The sequence below is a fragment of the Hyposmocoma kahamanoa genome, unplaced genomic scaffold (assembly GCF_003589595.1).
Source record: "Hyposmocoma kahamanoa isolate Upper Pololo Valley unplaced genomic scaffold, ASM358959v1 245, whole genome shotgun sequence".
Lineage (NCBI taxonomy): Eukaryota > Metazoa > Arthropoda > Insecta > Lepidoptera > Cosmopterigidae > Hyposmocoma > Hyposmocoma kahamanoa.
In genome coordinates, this window is record NW_020653762.1 from 1,479,910 (window position 1) to 1,497,035 (window position 17,126).

General features: G+C 36.3%; 2 protein-coding genes across 3 annotated transcripts in view; one reads left to right on the forward strand and one right to left on the reverse strand.

The window, feature by feature from the left end:
* Positions 1 to 2,863: 2,863 nt before the first annotated feature.
* LOC113228860 (probable methyltransferase-like protein 15 homolog) lies at positions 2,864 to 4,828 on the forward strand. The gene is made up of 3 exons (XM_026462281.1): positions 2,864 to 3,110; positions 3,185 to 3,421; positions 3,490 to 4,828. Exons 1-3 carry the CDS (start codon positions 3,040 to 3,042, stop codon positions 4,523 to 4,525), a joined length of 1,344 nt encoding a protein of 447 aa, XP_026318066.1. The 5' UTR covers positions 2,864 to 3,039; the 3' UTR covers positions 4,526 to 4,828.
* A 157-nt stretch (positions 4,829 to 4,985) lies between these two features.
* Positions 4,986 to 17,126, reverse strand: part of LOC113228857 (protein preli-like) — a 19,637-nt gene continuing 7,496 nt past the window's right edge. Inside the window, exons 5-7 of one of the 2 annotated variants that reach the window (XM_026462277.1) lie at positions 6,205 to 6,354; positions 5,937 to 5,973; positions 4,986 to 5,823 (exon numbers count right to left, since the gene is read on the reverse strand). In XM_026462277.1, the coding sequence (XP_026318062.1) occupies positions 5,699 to 5,823; positions 5,937 to 5,973; positions 6,205 to 6,354 (312 nt within the window). In that variant the 3' untranslated portion in view covers positions 4,986 to 5,698. Of the gene's footprint in view, positions 5,974 to 6,204; positions 6,355 to 17,126 lie in introns of both variants that reach the window. The other variant, XM_026462276.1, reaches the window with a different exon arrangement.

Genomic DNA, 17,126 nt, shown 5'->3' on the forward strand with positions numbered 1-17,126 from the left:
AGTAAGGTTTCGTTTTTTTTTCTTCAGTTTTGTAGTATCTATTATCACTTATCGAAATTACAGTAGCATCTGTAATTTCGATAATTTGTGCAGCACGTTGCCTCGAATGTCCAAATATAGTGAGCAAATAATTACATACATCGCCAGATATGTAGTACGAATAATACGGAAATATGCAAAGAATTATCAGTGCGCTGTCTTTACAAAAACCTAGAGTTGGCCATACGTATGAGTTCGTTGCTTTCGAGGACGAATGTGGTCTAGTTTATCCCATATAAGATGCTATCCAAATATATCAGAATCATATCAGGATCCAGAATATCAGAGTTAGAAATCCGAGAAATAATAAACAAATCACAAAAATTTCACACGAGGCCGTCATTAAGTAAACCTCTTCTCATTAATAAGATTTTGACAAAGAAGACATCTAGTAAAATTAATTAAAGCAGTCGCAAGTTCATATACTGACGTGCGTTTTCATTATTTAAGTTAATCGATAAGATCTTATAATACAAAAGATGTTATAATAATAAGCTCATTTTGTTGGAAGGACAATAATTTTAATATTTGAAGTCGGTTAAAAATTAAAGTCTGAATTTATTTTAAGTAATCAACATTTTTTAAAACAAGTAAAATAAAGGACTTAACTATCTTATTCCTGTATTTTTCTACTACCTATATTAAAATTACGACTACTTGTAAATAACAAATACTTGAACAAAAATTATTCTATTTAGAATCGTACGCGTATTATTTGGAATCAGAAGAATCCCAGGCTTTGCTCGACGCGACTTTGATACTCGGTTCTTGCCAGAGTCGGAAACTAGAAAAGGTAATTGATTAACGGTAGGACATATAAGTTGGCTTTTTGAGTTGCCTAGCTGTATGTTAACGAGAGAGTAATCAATATTTCGTCCAAAAATAGATACACGCGTTTTGTAGCAAACAAAGGGGATTCACTATTGTTATATTAGCAAAGCAACAAATATTTGAACGTTACTTTTTTGCTTAGAGGATGGAAAAAAATAAAGGAAAGGAGCTGGTCTCTCTACGGAATAACCGTACCTACCTAAACCAAAATTGTACCACACATATGGCGGATTTAGTGTTATACCCTTATCATAGATAAATCAATATCGACATGCAAATGTACAGCTTGAATGTTGAAACTGTTTTACATGTTTGCAAATTTGTATAGTTTATTGTAATCAAAATATGATAAATATTAAGCAAGTAATTTTTTTTTTTTTTGTATTTTTTTGTAGTAATGAGCCATTTTAATCCGAATTAAATATAAAGTTATTTCTAATAAACGTAACGATGGAATTGCATTTTCATGTGATCTAGTAATATTCAAACTTCTATTAAAATTTGACTCTTCAAAATGGAGCGAACAAACGAACAGGGTATTTGATCCAATGTTTATGTTCGGCAGTCCTTTACTTTCCAATCATTCTTTCTTTCTTTTTTCATTTGTAGGTAAACTTTAAAAATAATAATAATGACATAGTAAAAACCTCGTAATGAATTGTTTTAATAACAGAATATCGATAATATGTCTGCTTACAAGAACAACACTATCTCAAAATAATCGTTATCAACAATCATCAAAATATACTAACAGGCTATCTAAAGTAACCAAAGCAAAATTCGGCAAGACTTACTAATAAACTACTTAAATGAGTCTAATTACATGAGATATTTGGGCTATTGTATGATTTACAAGCAGAAAAATAACACATGCCGGTGTAATATAACATTCGTTTGATTTCCGCTTTTTCTACTGCCACACCCCATAACGCTGCAGCTACGCATTTTTATCAATACTTAATTGTTCTCACTGTCAATATTTTTGTCCATTTAATGACAATTCATGGGAATAATTCACTAAAACATTTGGCCAAACATTGGTTTTGACATTTGATGTACTTCTCTTTTTTTTTAAATTTATTAAGGCGTTGGCAAAGCCATCAGCCTAAACATGAAGTTTAATTATGTTTCTGTAAATATGGCCGCCACAAAGAAGATAGGCAATTTGCGGCGGCGTGCTTGGATTGTCTCGGGATTCCTTAAAACGGGCCGATACGGGTATTTTAGTTCGAGATTCGTATAATTTCGCGCTTTAATCTTCGATTAAGGCACAATAGCACTATCCTATTCCACTTTAAACTAGAATTCACAAAATAATTGAAAGTCAAAATAAAAACGACGCTTTTCCCTCCAAAAGGTCCAGAGCGAATCTGTACTTCTCTTTGAGAACCGGAAACGGTTATCAAAGAGTACTACAAAAATGCCAAAATGAGGACAATTGACATTTAAGATCATTGACTTACAATTATATGGACGTCGGGTCCGCGCTAAAAAGTGTCCGCACTTGTAAGGCGCTAAAATCGTATACAGAGCGCGACACTCCGCTTTAGTCTTCATTTGTTCTACGGACAGCGCAATACTGCGATGACATAACAATTTAAATTTCGAATAGGTTGACTTGGGACATTTTTTTCGTGGTTTTTGTATTAGACCCGTCGTCCATTTATTTGTAAGTCAATGTTTAAGATGATGTTACGTACCTTCGATTACCGTATTTGCATTGACTTACAAAGTCAATGCGTATTTGGCATAAATCAATGTAGTGCTTTTGGCTTACGACAGCACGCAGTAGTTAAACAAAGACAATAAAATGTTTACATTTTCAACGTCTATGCTAAATACATTATATACATTTAACGTCTGAGTTATATATGTCAAGATAACATGTTCTTAGGTTTCCATAGTCTAAGCATTTTTAGTTCTCTGATTTGAACTTAGAGGATGGAAAAGGAAAAAATGAACGAAAGTTGTCAAAGTCAAAGTGACAGTTCAAACCAGTCCTAGCAGCGTAGCATAGTTTGTGGTAGCATAGGTACTCGAAGGAACAATTGAAGCTGCCTATTACGCCACTAAAAGAAATTAAAATTAGCAACCTATTCACTAAAAACTGGAAAATGTTATAGGAATTAAAAAGCTATGACCTCCTTGTGAGTGTAGTGTTCTGTGGCTATGACTACTCAGTACAAGAAATTCACTAGACTAATAGCAAAGTGGCCTCTCGACACCAATAAAGGCGACAGGTTAGTGCATATATTTTTAGTTTAGAATATTGTCATATATTTGTTCATCGGTTCATTTCTTTACTTGATTACAGAGACCTTGGTAAATTTATCAGACACAAAGTCAAAGAAGCGTTCGACCCATCTGCTAAGCAAAATCTAGACACCGAGCTTTGTAATCGACAATATAATTCCCTAAACAGACTCGCCGATAACCACTATAAAAACAAATACAAGAGAACCATTACCAGCACAGCGACTGGGCTAAGTGTTGAAGAGTGCAATCTCATCCTATCTAATGAGGTTTTAACTTATTTGAAAGAAGAAAATAAGGGTTTCTTTAGTAAAATTTTCAAGAAAGATTCATAATGTTTCTACAACAATTTCGATGTCTTAATCGGGCCTTGTTCACCCGACAAATGTCTAAGCAACATATAGAATATAAAGATCACAGCCCAGTAATGCTCAATGAGGCTATACAATATTTGAATCCCCAAGACAATGAATTGTACATTGATATGACATTTGGAGGCGGGGGACATGCGAGGAAAATACTTGAAACTGCAAACTGCCGACTCATAACCTTAGACAGAGACCCAACAGTGTATGACAAGGCACAGAAATTAGCTAAAGAGTATCCAGGCAGAGTTACACCATTATTGGGTAAATTTAGTGAACTGCCACAGCTTTTGAAAAGTAAAAACATCAGTCAAACTTCAATTGATGGAATTTTGTTTGATTTTGGCTGCTCCTCCATGCAAATGGACAATGGAGCAAGAGGCTTTTCAATTAGCAAAAATGGTTACTTAGATATGCGCATGGATGCAGGAAGGGATCCAAATCAAATAACAGCCAGAGAAGTTTTAGCTACGGCTAATGAACAAGAACTGTACAAAATATTTAAGATCTATGGAGAAGAGAAAAAAGCAGCAAAAATTGCTCAAACTATCATACAAGCCCGATACATGATAAAGAATATAGAGACTACACAAGAATTGGTGGATGTGGTGAACTCGTGTTGCCCTGATGAGATCCGATTAGATAAGCTACAAAGGCCACAGTCAAATGCTACAAAAGTATTCCAAGCTCTAAGAATTTTTGTAAATAATGAACTCAATGAAATCAACTATGGCATGGTCTTAGCTAAGTATTATTTAAAAATTAATAGCCGATTGGTCACAATTTGCTTCCACTCTCTTGAAGATAGAATAGTAAAGCGTCATATAGCAGGCAACATTTTAAATGAGGTTGCAAATCCTGTACCATTAAAATATCTTAGTCCCACATTAGTGCAGGATCAGGATACAATAGATAATTTTCTGGATACGCCATGGAACCCTCTCAATAAACATGTTCAAATTCCTTCAGAGGAAGAAGTGGACCGGAATCCAAGGAGCCGGAGTGCCAGATTACGAGCAGCCATAAAGATCAAATAATTGTGTACATGTAGTAGCTTAGTCTAATAAACAGATATTAGTGTAATGTTATTTGGTTTGATTTTCATCACGTTTCCTTCCTTTGTTCTTCAGCTCCTTTGTGCCTTGAAAGCAGTAGTCCCACTATTGAAAATAAAGATTAGTTTTAGAAAAAAAACAATTAATGCACAATTATGACTTTTATTGATCCTCTTATTTTTGAATATGGTATTTCTAAGACTAATTTACACTATGTATAACTAGGACTTTGACCCTACAGTTATGGTTTCATCCCACTACAAGAGGATGCTCTTTATACAAGACATTATTTTAACCAAGAGCCAAAATTCATAAACTCCCTAAAATACAATCAAAATTGCATTATACATAAATATAATTTTCAAAAGTACAGACTAGAGTAAGATTTAATGTCACAGTTAATAAATTTCACACAAAGAAATATATTTTTAATCTAAGATTTTTATATTCCTGATTATGAATTTACATTAGAACATAATTTATCCTTTAAAAAATAGATGGTTAATAACTATAATAACGCCTATTATAGTTACATTATATGTATATTATGGCCAATACACATTTAAAATTTCTACTACATTTGCTTTAAATACCATCTAAATTATATTTAGATTATAATTTACAACATAAGTCACAATATTAATAAATTATGCTGACAAAATCGGATGCATTTAAATTCATAAATACACCAATTCCAAATTTTTCTATAAGTCTATTTGAAAGTATCAGTCATGTATAGCAAAGCATTCAAATGCTATGAAACACATCCCACCAGCGAATCGACAGACAACTCGGCCCTGGAATAAGCGGAGTGACGCCGCTCACTGACCGGATACTGGCGACGTCACAACCAAATAGAGGAACATAACCCAAGGTTGGAATGTGGAATAAGGTATCGGTAGCATTACATACGAAATACTATGGCAGTGCATAAACTTGCAATAAATATAACAGAAATTGTAGAAAATGATATTAGCTCAAAGAACACACTTCATCACTCTAAGAATATTAATTATGGCATCAAATGTTGGGCTTTGCTTGTGAAAAATTCACTCTCGTCCAGCTTCCATCCGCCCAGGGGCCTACGGGAGCGGATAGATCCACTGAATTCAATCACACCTTTGGGCACTGTCCAGTCACACTTCACTATTGATATCACTGTCGCTGTGTGCGGAGGGCGGCCACGAGCAGCTGCCTGCGGCCCCGCGCGGTTACGTGCGGTTGACGGAAGAGAGGACGTTGGCCTTGGCGCGGTCCGTGGCGGCGGCGGCGGCGGCCGCGGCCGAGCGCATCTCCTTCAGCGTGTGCGCCATGGGCGGGCTGCCCGCGCCGCCCGCGCCGGCCGCGCCGCCCGCGTTGCCCCCGCTCACGGCCAGGGGCGCCGCCGCGCCGCCGAACATGCTCGCCAGCACCAGGTTGAACCCGTTCACCTGCAACGCGGCTGCTAGAAAACTATCGCTAGCGCTATTTGGACGGAAGAGATTGACAAAACTCTATAGTGGTTGCACAATTATTTGTTACTCGAACACGCTGTTAACGGGCGAGGCAAAAATCCTAAGTAATAACAATAGCACTGACTTCGTTCTGTTTCATTAAGCTCCATCCAGTTCCTCCAAATTTATTTAAAAATGTTATCACATTTTGCTAGATAGTAGGAATACCATTTGCGTGGCGTTCTTCCGGAAGCGATCGACGCCGAAGGCGCGGATAGCACGGCTGAAGCCAAACACCTGTGAGTCAACCCACGCCGAGCGCTTCGCCACTGTTGTTGCTGGACCCAGAGGACGGTACTCCACGCGTTCCACCACACTCTGTGCACAACATAGTAACTAAATACTAGTTATCCTCTAACACCCATGAGAAACAACGGACATCCCGGACACCTCGGATTCCTGCAAAATTACTTATTTTTATTCGCGTGAGTGGCAATTAACGTGTTAACGTGATAACGCGAGATGCGAGTTCTCTCCAAACGACCGATCACGCGTTATCGCGTGGACGTCGCTAGTCGCTACAAAGTTTCTAAGTGGTAGGCTTGTATAGTTCATGAACTACGAACTATTAGGAATATATTCCCGACACTGACCGACATGAACTAGTTCGTCTTGTACGGTTTTAATAGTTCATCGTTCTTTTTCGTACAGTACGAACTAGGAACTGTCTGCGTTGATAGTTCACCTGTCTTTTATTCAGTAGGAACGGTGCGAGCGGGATAAATAGCGATTTTTCACTGCTTTTAGTAAAAGTTCGAGTGCCAGAGTTGCCAGCTCGTTCTAAGTCTTCTCTAATACGTATCTACATTATGTATATATGTAAGCTTGCAAAAAACTAAGAGCTCATGTTTTGGTAGGTATGGTAGGTATCGTTATGTATAATATCAACCTACGTGTACGAGTATATGAAATAGTTGTATGTATGTAACACGCCAGCACATCAAGCTACACATTGACGTATCTTGTGCCGTTGCAATGGAGGCGATTTTCGAGCAAAAAAATGTAGTCTGACGTGCCCTTGTCCGTACCTAAATATTGTAATATAATATTTTAAATACACCGTTGTAACTAAAATTCTTGTTTTGTAAAAAAAAAAGGGATACTTAGTTAGAATAACAGTCTTTAAACATGTAAAATATGAAAGAAAATCAAATAGTACCAATTCCATACAAATTGTATTTTTAAATATTTAATACAGTGTAGTATTGACCTCATATATACGAGAAGTGCGTAGTAGTTCAGGTGAATAAAATTACTAGTTTGTAGCGTTTGTTCAGTGTCCGAGCAAGAACAAGACGAACTAACTAAGGAACTAGATGTACTAGACGACCGACCTAGTTCGGTTGACCGATTGAACTAATTAGGATCGCTCCCTCTAAGGACCGATCAGGCACAAGTCACTAAGCGGAATAATATAGCGGCCACAGCGAATCGGCGCGCAATATTTATATTGGCCACTAAGGAAAGTATCGACTTTCGTATGGTGGGGATAGCCGCCAGTCACTGTCTATTGTATAATAATTAGTCCAACGAAACCAAAACTAGTAAGTTTCTTATAAATGTTGATTCTTGATAATTATTTTTCCTTTAAATTAAATTAAAAAATCGGACGTATATTCCCGCACTAAGTGCGACAATACACGTCCGTTTTTTCCATCCGATAGTTTGATCCGACTACCAGAAGGCGCTCGTGCCATATAATTGTATGATCCGATTATCGGTTCGGCCGTGACGTAGCGTCCGAGTCGGAAATAGCGTCCGATTTTATTACCGATCGAAGCAAAGGTCATATTTCCCACATGTAATAATATTCATTAATTCTCAGTATTTATTATATTATTATTGTTACGCTTAAAAATATATTAAATAATATAATAATTAATTAATGTGCCCATCTATTACATATACGTTATGCTATAATTAGAAATAAACTCAACAAGTTGAATTAAGTTTAGACCTTAATATTCAAGCTTGACGAGTGGCATACATACATATCCGGGCCGTGCCCGGGACGTGGACGAGCCGTGCTCCGTCAGGGGCCCAAAAATATTTCGTTGCGTTTATTTTGTATGAACTCGTTCACACATGTCCGTCTCCGGGCCGGCGCCGGAACGGGCCCGCAGTACATACAAACTAGCACGCCCCGGCCACGTCTCGGGCATGGCCCTGATGTGTGTGGATAGTCCTTTAAAATACCTACTGCTCAGCTTTGTTCGGCAACAGCTACACTGTATTTTTCACACCGGGGACCGGTCAAAACGAGGAAGGGTCGCGCGCTCAACACGAACCGACTCATCATCATCATCCTATTTAAGAGCCAGGCTCTTGTCGGTGACTGATAATAGTAGTAATTTTACAATTCAAGACAAGGTGATTCCAATCCTACTGCATAATTTTATACATAATATATACATTTTAAATATATTTATTTGTTACATTTATATATACATTTTATAAATTTTTTTGTTGCTATACAGGCTGTATATTTGAAAGTGGGACATTCTTATAGAGTGCGTTATATTCCTGATTCTGAACCCAAAGAAATAATAAACTAATGAACTTAAACTTTACAAAAAATATTTTTTTTATTTTATCGACTACTACTTGAGAACAACATTAGTTATCGAAATCTATGCACATCACTATTATTGCTCCGACGCAGCGGCGGGTGGCGGCATGGCGGCGAAAAACAAAGCACAGGTCGGGGGGTGGGGGCGCGGGCGCATACGCGAAATGGCTCAGTGCACGCGCGTCCTTGATCCAACGAAAACACGTAAATTATTTGTACTTCCGCTCGCTCGATCGCCGCAAAATGGATATTCTTTCTAACTTCGAATTAACTGAGATGGTGCAACTTTACGCAATAAGTGGTGATAGTGTGGTACAAGCTATTGAAATGTTACAAATCGGAGTTTACGCGGAGGAGGTGAATAGTGCCGAAGTGTTGCGTGAGAGGATTGTCTCGGCATTTTATACTGTGAGACAAAATGTGTTTGTGTTGTACAATTTAAAACAAAATTTACTATGCTGTGCTACACTGTATGCATTGTGGGAAACGCTGGACATTTTGAACACTTGTTCAGTACCACGTAAGTATAAATAAACCGTGTGAAGGAGGGAGGTTCTTTCGTCCGTTGGATGAGGTTACCAAAACAAGCCAAGTGAAACTCCAAATTGTTCAGAAGATTTTTATTTTCACCTTGCATGTCGCCAATACAATTTCACCCTATATACCGAAGGTCCGGGCAGTTGTTCCCAGAAGGGACGCAACTCCTGGAAACCATTCCGCGAGATGAGGTTTATTCACCCTATATGATGGGCAATAATCTTTCTATTTTTTTACTAATTCTTAATAATTAACTTTCTAATTCTTTACTATGTGAGCGTACAAAATGTCAGAAGATCCGGGTAGCAGTTCCCAAGAAGGGACTCAACTCCTGGTTGCCTTACTGATTCTTAGAGAACTAAAAGTGAACAATCTGGCTTAAGGCCGTCTATTACATAAAGTAGGTTTGTTACAACCGTAAATAACTAACAAATCAATAATTGTAAATAATTTGATTTCACGTTTTTAACTACGCCAAAAACCTCAATTCTTATTAAATGATAACTAGTTACTAAATCATAATCTTATCTTTTTTAGTACGTAAAACATTTCGATGATAGTTTAAGTAAAAAATAATTAACATAAGCTAAAACGTAAATGTGAAATAATTGTTATTGTTGCTGTCTCACTGGCGCTCGCTTGGTAGTATTCCCATTGCAGTCGAAATCAAGCGTAAAGGGAAACGGTTTTTTCCTATGTACACTTCAAAACACATTTGTTTATTTATTTTTTGTTCTATCCCATACCATAATTTTATTTTAGTCTATGTTAAGTTGTAACATGATTTAGTATGACCTGTATGAATATGTCTCACTTTCAAATATACAGCCTGTATACGCAGCGCATGTGCGATGTTGAAAAATTATCAATATCGTTCATAAACAAACAAATAGTGTTTTTATCAGTGATCATCAATGTAACAAAAATATGATAAAATTCTAGAATGCGAGGGAATTTTTCCCCCCTAAGCGTAATCCAAACAAAATCCCCTAACGAGTTGAGTTGAAATTCCCTGTATTTGGGAAATTCCCCATAAATTGGCAACACTACTGAAAGGGTTGTAACCCTAACTAGCCGTGAACAGGATCACGGCAATAAAATGGGAAACTTCTGGTCCACAAAATTTATTAAAGAAGTAAAGTTTAAAGAAAGGCTGTAACAATATAAAGGTAAATGTAAAAAAACAGGTATAACAGTATAAAACACTCCCTACACTTTATTATTAAGGCACTTACCCCTAAATGGGCCGAGAAACTGAATTACAGAAATAGATACATGAAGAGTGTAGACTTATAAATTATTACACATGATTAGCTTATTAACAGCTCTGACTGTTGTAGCGGTCGAGTTGGGAGTGACCGTGGTACGAAAACAAAATGAGAAAGTGAAGGAAGATGGAACAATTCAAATTTAAAATTTAAATACAAGTAAAATAAAAAAAAATGATAAGATACAAGAGGAGAGAGGCGATACAAAGAGGTGAGATAACGGTGTAAGGAGGTCACACCGTCACACTACAGTTACTTCAGGAAAGTCTAACGAAAGAATCGGACGCCCGTCTGACGTGTATTGAGTGAATCCGATCCGATAGTCGGATCCGACCATCAGACAAGAAATCGGACGTGTATTACCGCACTAAGGCGCGTCCCCGAGCAAAACGCTGCACTAGCCAATTTTTGTACTTTTTTTAGTATATTATATAGTATTGTAAGCTGTACACCCCTCTCGGCTGTGCACCGTCCTTCACCACGTTATAAAAGCAGAACAGGTCCAGAGCGAGAGAGACATTTGCTTGTCGGCGCCCGCTCGGATATCATCGGTGACGTGAGCCATTTGTTAACGATTTTCTTATGTATTTTGCTACTTGTTACTATTTTGATTCTTATGTGATTTGATTTGATAAAGTGTTGTGAGCAATTGCGTAAGCACGGTAAGACATCTTGTACTAAAAGATACTTCGTTCGTTTAGGCTTAAGAAAACAATAATTTGTAAATTTAATAAAAGTTCGTTAAAATTTTGTCAGATATTCTCTTTTTTTTTTAATTTCGAATACTTTTTCTAGCTAATTGTATATTATATTATCCGATGGGTATTTTTTTTCAAATTGAGTACAAGAAATGTTTATGAAATCTCTGTATAAAGACTCCACAGAAAGGAGAAAAAAATATTGAATTTATGCAACTCCTTTTTAAGTACACGTCATTTTAATATGCGACTTAAATTAATGGATGGATAATTCAACGATAAACATCTTGACTGTTTTACTTTTTTCGAAAGACCAAAAATTGATTTTATAAAGAATTTATTCCTAAATTTCAGAGTATTCTGTATTGATGTTTCGTATCAATTCTATATCGACCCTGCCGCGTTGCCAAATTAGGCGTTTTTTCGCCATTTAGGCTACTTCGAGGGGTCGTGCGGCGACTAAAAAAAGTGATCGGCGACTCGGCGATACTTAGGTTATGTTTGAAATAGGAAAAGGCGGTTTTAGCCTACTTAATAAAATGTCTGGGGAATTACAAATTTCATTGGGCATTTTGTTGGGAGTGGAGTTGTAAAATAACATTTGGGGGTTTGAGTATTTCTACCTTTAGAGAATTGGGGAAATAAGAGAGTTCACATTGCCAATGTCCGGCAGCAAGCAAAATTGTTTTCCTTGATTTTTAGTGATTTTATAGCTTAGGCGAATCGGCTACTTAACACACATAAATTGGCGAATTAACTTCGCAAAGTCTGGCAATACTGATTTACACGCAGGCGTCAGTTTCAGCCTCTGTAATCTCCATACAAACCTCTTGGTAAATCGTTACCCTACCAATTTGGTTGGACAGAAACTTGAAATATTTTATTCGATATTTACGTCTTTTTACTTAAGTAGCGTTTTCATTTAGTATTTCCATAAAAGTACTAGTGAGGGCGCTAGGATAGGTATAATGATACTAATGTTAAAAATAGTTTATTATTATGACATAGTGAGAAGTATGTCACTCTCCTCAAACCAGTCGTATAATTTTTGCGACGACACGTTGCACTTTGTGGATTTTTGCAGAAATTATTTGTTTTTTATTTATTTATTTATTTATTTACACCACTCTATTATTATATTATTATATATTATTTAGTGTTTAACAGGTAGGCATTATTGACATGTTTTAGGAATTTAATCCAGTAATTCACGGAAATGAACTAAACGTGATATAGGTACAATCTAAAATATGTTAAAATTCGGAGTGTTTTTGTTCTTTTGAATTTAAATTATCAGTAGTAAGATTTGAATAGAAATACTGGCAACACTTTAATAATCTTCAAACGTTTGCTTGTAAGTTGTAATAGTTGTAATTGACGTTAATATCTTTTCGTTCGAATTCGAATTATGAAATTTGCCACATGTTTGTCACAAACTACTTTGTAAAACTTGGTCCTGTTTATTCTGCTTTAATTCTGTTGAGTTGAATGTATTTTCCTCCGGATAGGGCAATAGGGCGTAGTGTGGGAAGTGAGTTTATTTCTGTTTAATAATTTGTATCCTTGAAATCTCAACCTCTTCATAATAATAATGTGATTTTTTGATTGCATTAATAAGGTATCATATAAAATACGTGTGTATTTTTGTGTTACGTCCTATGATCGGAATTGACGGAGTTCATTTAGCTAAACTAAACGGGAGTTCTCGGAACTGATCACATTTTCAATATGCGTATTATTATGTAAAAAAATGAAAGTGGTATCGATTAATAGCTTATATATTGTCATTCCATCACTGAAGATTCTGCGGATTTTGGCTATTTGGGAGTAGTCATGTGCGTTTTTGTAAAAGTGAGGTTATGTAACAACTTAACACATAACAGCTGATTTTTGGAGTACATTTGATTTTTCAAATTTTGAAATAGAAAAATATAAAGTTGAGGTACCTCAACTTCTTACTTTTTAAACCATACCTCAATTTAACTGCCCCCATGGCCGAACGGTTACCATGCCACGCAGAGGTCCCAGGTTCGATTCCTGGACCAGGATAAATAATAATTGTATGGCCTACATTTATTTCTCTCGTGAGTTTGGGTGTAATTTGTGGTTGTCTATGTGTGTGTTCATGGCACCAGCGACACAGGGTTTCCCTAGTGCGGGGCTATGTCGAGTGTGTGCGTTGTTATTATTATTATAAATTTTTACATTTTGGCCCAAATTGCACAGTCTCCTTTGAGTACATTGGCGATAAATTATTATTTCCTAGTACCAAGTCTACCGGGCAGGCGACAAATGTCCCGAAAATCAGAACTTTGTAGATTAACACCATCAGATTTTCCGATTTATGAGACCATCGTAATTAAATCTTCTGTATTTTCCTTTTCTTTAGAGGGTATATTTCTCGAATTATTCGAATTTCAATAGCTGAGGAGCGTGATTTCACTTGCATCTCCAATAACTGTCGTTCTAGTCTATAGATACGATCTTGGTTTTGTTGTTTTTCCGTCTCGAGCTCTAGCACTTTATTTTTAATTTCTTCATAATCCCGGCTCATGAAGTCCATCGCTTTCTCAATATCAATGTTACTTTTTTGGATTTGGTGACATTGAGACTTTAGGTCCGAGATATCCGACACGAGCCTAGACAATACCACATCCTGTTCCGACTTGCAGTTATCCAGTATTGATCTCAATTCTTGTTGAAATTCAATCATCGAGTTGGATGGCGCAACATCGGCTTGGTTAGGGGAGCCTTCCACTCGTGCACGTTTAGTGCGCACAGTACCGTGCCGATCAGTGTCCGCTGAAGTTTTCGCACGAACCGGAGTGCTATCCTGCTGAGTCTGAGATGTAGGAGGGGAGCGCTGAACTTTAGGCATATTTCAAAACAATGCGTACTCCGGAGGAACGCTTCAAAAGTTGTGAGTCAAGTAAATTACAAGTGTAAGAGCGACTCACAGCACCCCAAGCATCCGACTCGTAGCAATAGGCAGCGCGTAGCGTAGAAGTGACGTCGTCGTAGTAAATCTCCCGTAATAAACGAGCCGTAAGTTACGCTTTTAGTGATCGCTAAAATTTGCGCTCGAAGGTCAGTCGGATTTGGCGCGTGTCAAGCGACCGCCTAACACGCAGCCGGCCCCGGTTCGAATCCAACGGAGGCACACAAGTCGCTCAATTATAAAAGAGGGCTCAACTCGCAGCAGGTAAGTCTTATATAGAAGATTTCGCCACTGACGTCAACGTTTTTTGGTGAAATAAAGATGACGCCTTTTGATTTGATTGAGATTGCCAACAATTGGCAATTCGTATACAAAAGCATTTCAAAATAAGAAATGGGTTGATTTAAATATTATTTGTTTAATGTTCGTTTAGAGCATTTATTAAAATATTTGTTAGCTATATTTTTTTACTTCCGTTTTGAGAGTCAAATAAATTATCAAAGAACAGGGGAACGTCAGCTGTTGCTTAGCATTCTTTATTTGGCAATGTATTTTTTACCTTCAGAAATATAGTCCAAATCTTTAGTTAATAAATTATTTCTGATAAATTTAAAAAAATGTGGAGGATCGTACTGTGGAATTATTCTTCATTATTGAAGAGTATTACATTTTCTTTTGGCTTTTGTCCAGCTCGTAAATATGCCCCACGGGTTTCCTGCAATAATAATTTTATTGCTTGTCTGTTGTTCGCCCCTTGACCGCAAATCATGGCAACTACAATGAAACCTGCGTCTTGTAACGCCGTTACATTTTCTTTAATTTGATTTTTTATCTCCTGTCCATTTGTAGATGCTGCTGAAAATGTATATGATAAGGGCCGTTTATAATTTTTGACTAGACCCCTTATCATATATGTAGACCCCTTATCATATATATATTTCACCCGCGACACAGGGTTTCCCTAGTGCGGGGCTATGTTGAGTGTGTGCGTTATTATTATTATTATTATTATTATACCTGTGCATGATCGGCAAATGTCGGCTTTGTAGTTTTACCGTCTGTAATAAAGCCAAATACTTTGTCCTTCCTTTCATTGAAACTTAGGTTTGCCTTCAAAAACATCTCATCAAATATCAAAATGCGCCTCTCTTTAGGTTTAATTTTTTCGGCTACTCTTTTTAATTGCACAATTTTTTTTTTCATTGATGCCTGTTTTTACATCTGCTTGGTTTATTAATTTTCTCAGGGTTTGGGGCGCTGGTAAGATGATTTTTTTTCTTAAAAATCTGTATCCCTTAGGTGTCTGTTTAAATATAGACAGTGCTAGGATTTTCTCTTGTAAATTAAATCCCTTTACTCTTTACAGGTATGACCATGTCAACCGTGACCATGGGATCGGTAAAGGGCCCGAAACGTCGGGTTTGTTTGAAAAACAAATACACGCGATTTAAATCCGGAAAATTGTTTCATTTCCTATGTGTAACAATCGCAAAAACCTAAGAACTCGATATAAAGTCGATGCGCTTAAACGTTTTTCTAAACGACTTTTTAAACGTCAAACTAAAAAGCGTTTAGTTTAAGTGAAAAGCGCTTTTACAAGCACGCTTTTTAAACGTACGTTTTAACATTAATAATAAGCAGTTTTTCCATATCAACGGTCAAAAACTACAAAAGTTAAACAACTTATGTTTTTGAACGCTTTTAAACGCCAATGAAAAAAATGTTAATATAAAAATGTTATGACATAAATAAAAACATAACTCGTTTTTTCACCAAAAAACTTACTTATCTGAAAACCTTTAATAGTGTACTTTACACTACAACTTTAGTAGTTTAGTAGTAACCTGAGTCGCTCGCGCTCGTGCCGCACAGCGTGCGCAGGTGCTCGCTCAAATTTCGGATTTTATTTTTGTATTGTATGCTTAAATAGGAGTTTATTGTATTAGTTACTTTATTTATTGTGTTATTTATAGTTAGTTACTGCGAGAAGATGCTTTGTATGTGCATATAATGTGCTTGATTGTTTTGCGAAAAGACGTTACTGTGTGTGTTTATATTATTTACGAAGTTGTGGAAAAACAAGCACCTATACAAAAATGTTGAAATACAAGCAAGTCTTGCGACAAAGACTTTGTAACGCAGCAAGGATGATCGAAATTCGGTAAGCCACATGATTGTTATTATCTTGCTAGTTAAATACTTAAAATAACGCAATTTACTTATCAACCTACGCATATTTTTGTAGACGGGGTCGAAAAGGACTACATAAAATAGTTCTTCAGAAAAAAAGAAAGTACCTAATACAAGAATTACAACTTCCCAATATTCTCATTTTAATCAGTTTTGTTAGCATTGTTTGATGGTATTTATCTTTTTTTTTTAAGTATTGTTGAATTTGACTCCGACTAACAACACGACATGAATGAATGTTGTTTATTGTTGTAGCAAATACACAATTATTTTTTTGTGAAAAGAAGACGCTACCAGGTAGAACAATTTATGACGAATTCTTCATGATTCATTTATTTGTGGTAGCACAAGTGCACCTGTTCCATTTTTTGTTTATCTATTGTAGTTGTAGTCAAAAGAAGGGAGAGACATTATTCTCTTTAATTTCATTTTCTTTCATTCAAAGAAAGAAAGAAAGAAGTTTATTCACTGAATTGAAACACTACACACACTTATATCTAAAATTACAACTAAAAAGAAAACAACAAGTGACTTATTAATTTAATTTAGTAAGTGTGCGTAGTGGCTCAAGCGAGGAAAAGGATTCGACTCAGCAATATGTCTATCTCGGTCGAAACAGACGTTCAAATGTTATTTATCCATTAAAATTTGAATATTCGCACCTTCAAAAAGTAGTAATTAGAAAAAACTGAGAACATAGGTTATTCTAAGTACGATTGTGTTTTTGGAGTAAATAATGAGAAACATTTTTATTATCAGTCACTGTATTTCCACATACATGTTATGTACATTTTCGTTTGGAAATACAGTGACTGATGTAACTCTAAAACTGAACTTCGACACACGCTACTCCGACAATATGTTACATCGACATGACTTTACTCAGATAC

Coding starts and splice junctions, on each gene's coding strand:
- LOC113228860 (XM_026462281.1), top strand. CDS start 3,040: ATGACTACTCAGTACAAGAAATTCACTAGACTAATAGCAAAGTGGCCT. Junction 3,111..3,184: donor GACACCAATAAAGGCGACAG/GTTAGTGCATAT, acceptor ACTTGATTACAG/AGACCTTGGTAAATTTATCA. Junction 3,422..3,489: donor TATTTGAAAGAAGAAAATAA/GGGTTTCTTTAG, acceptor ATGTCTTAATCG/GGCCTTGTTCACCCGACAAA.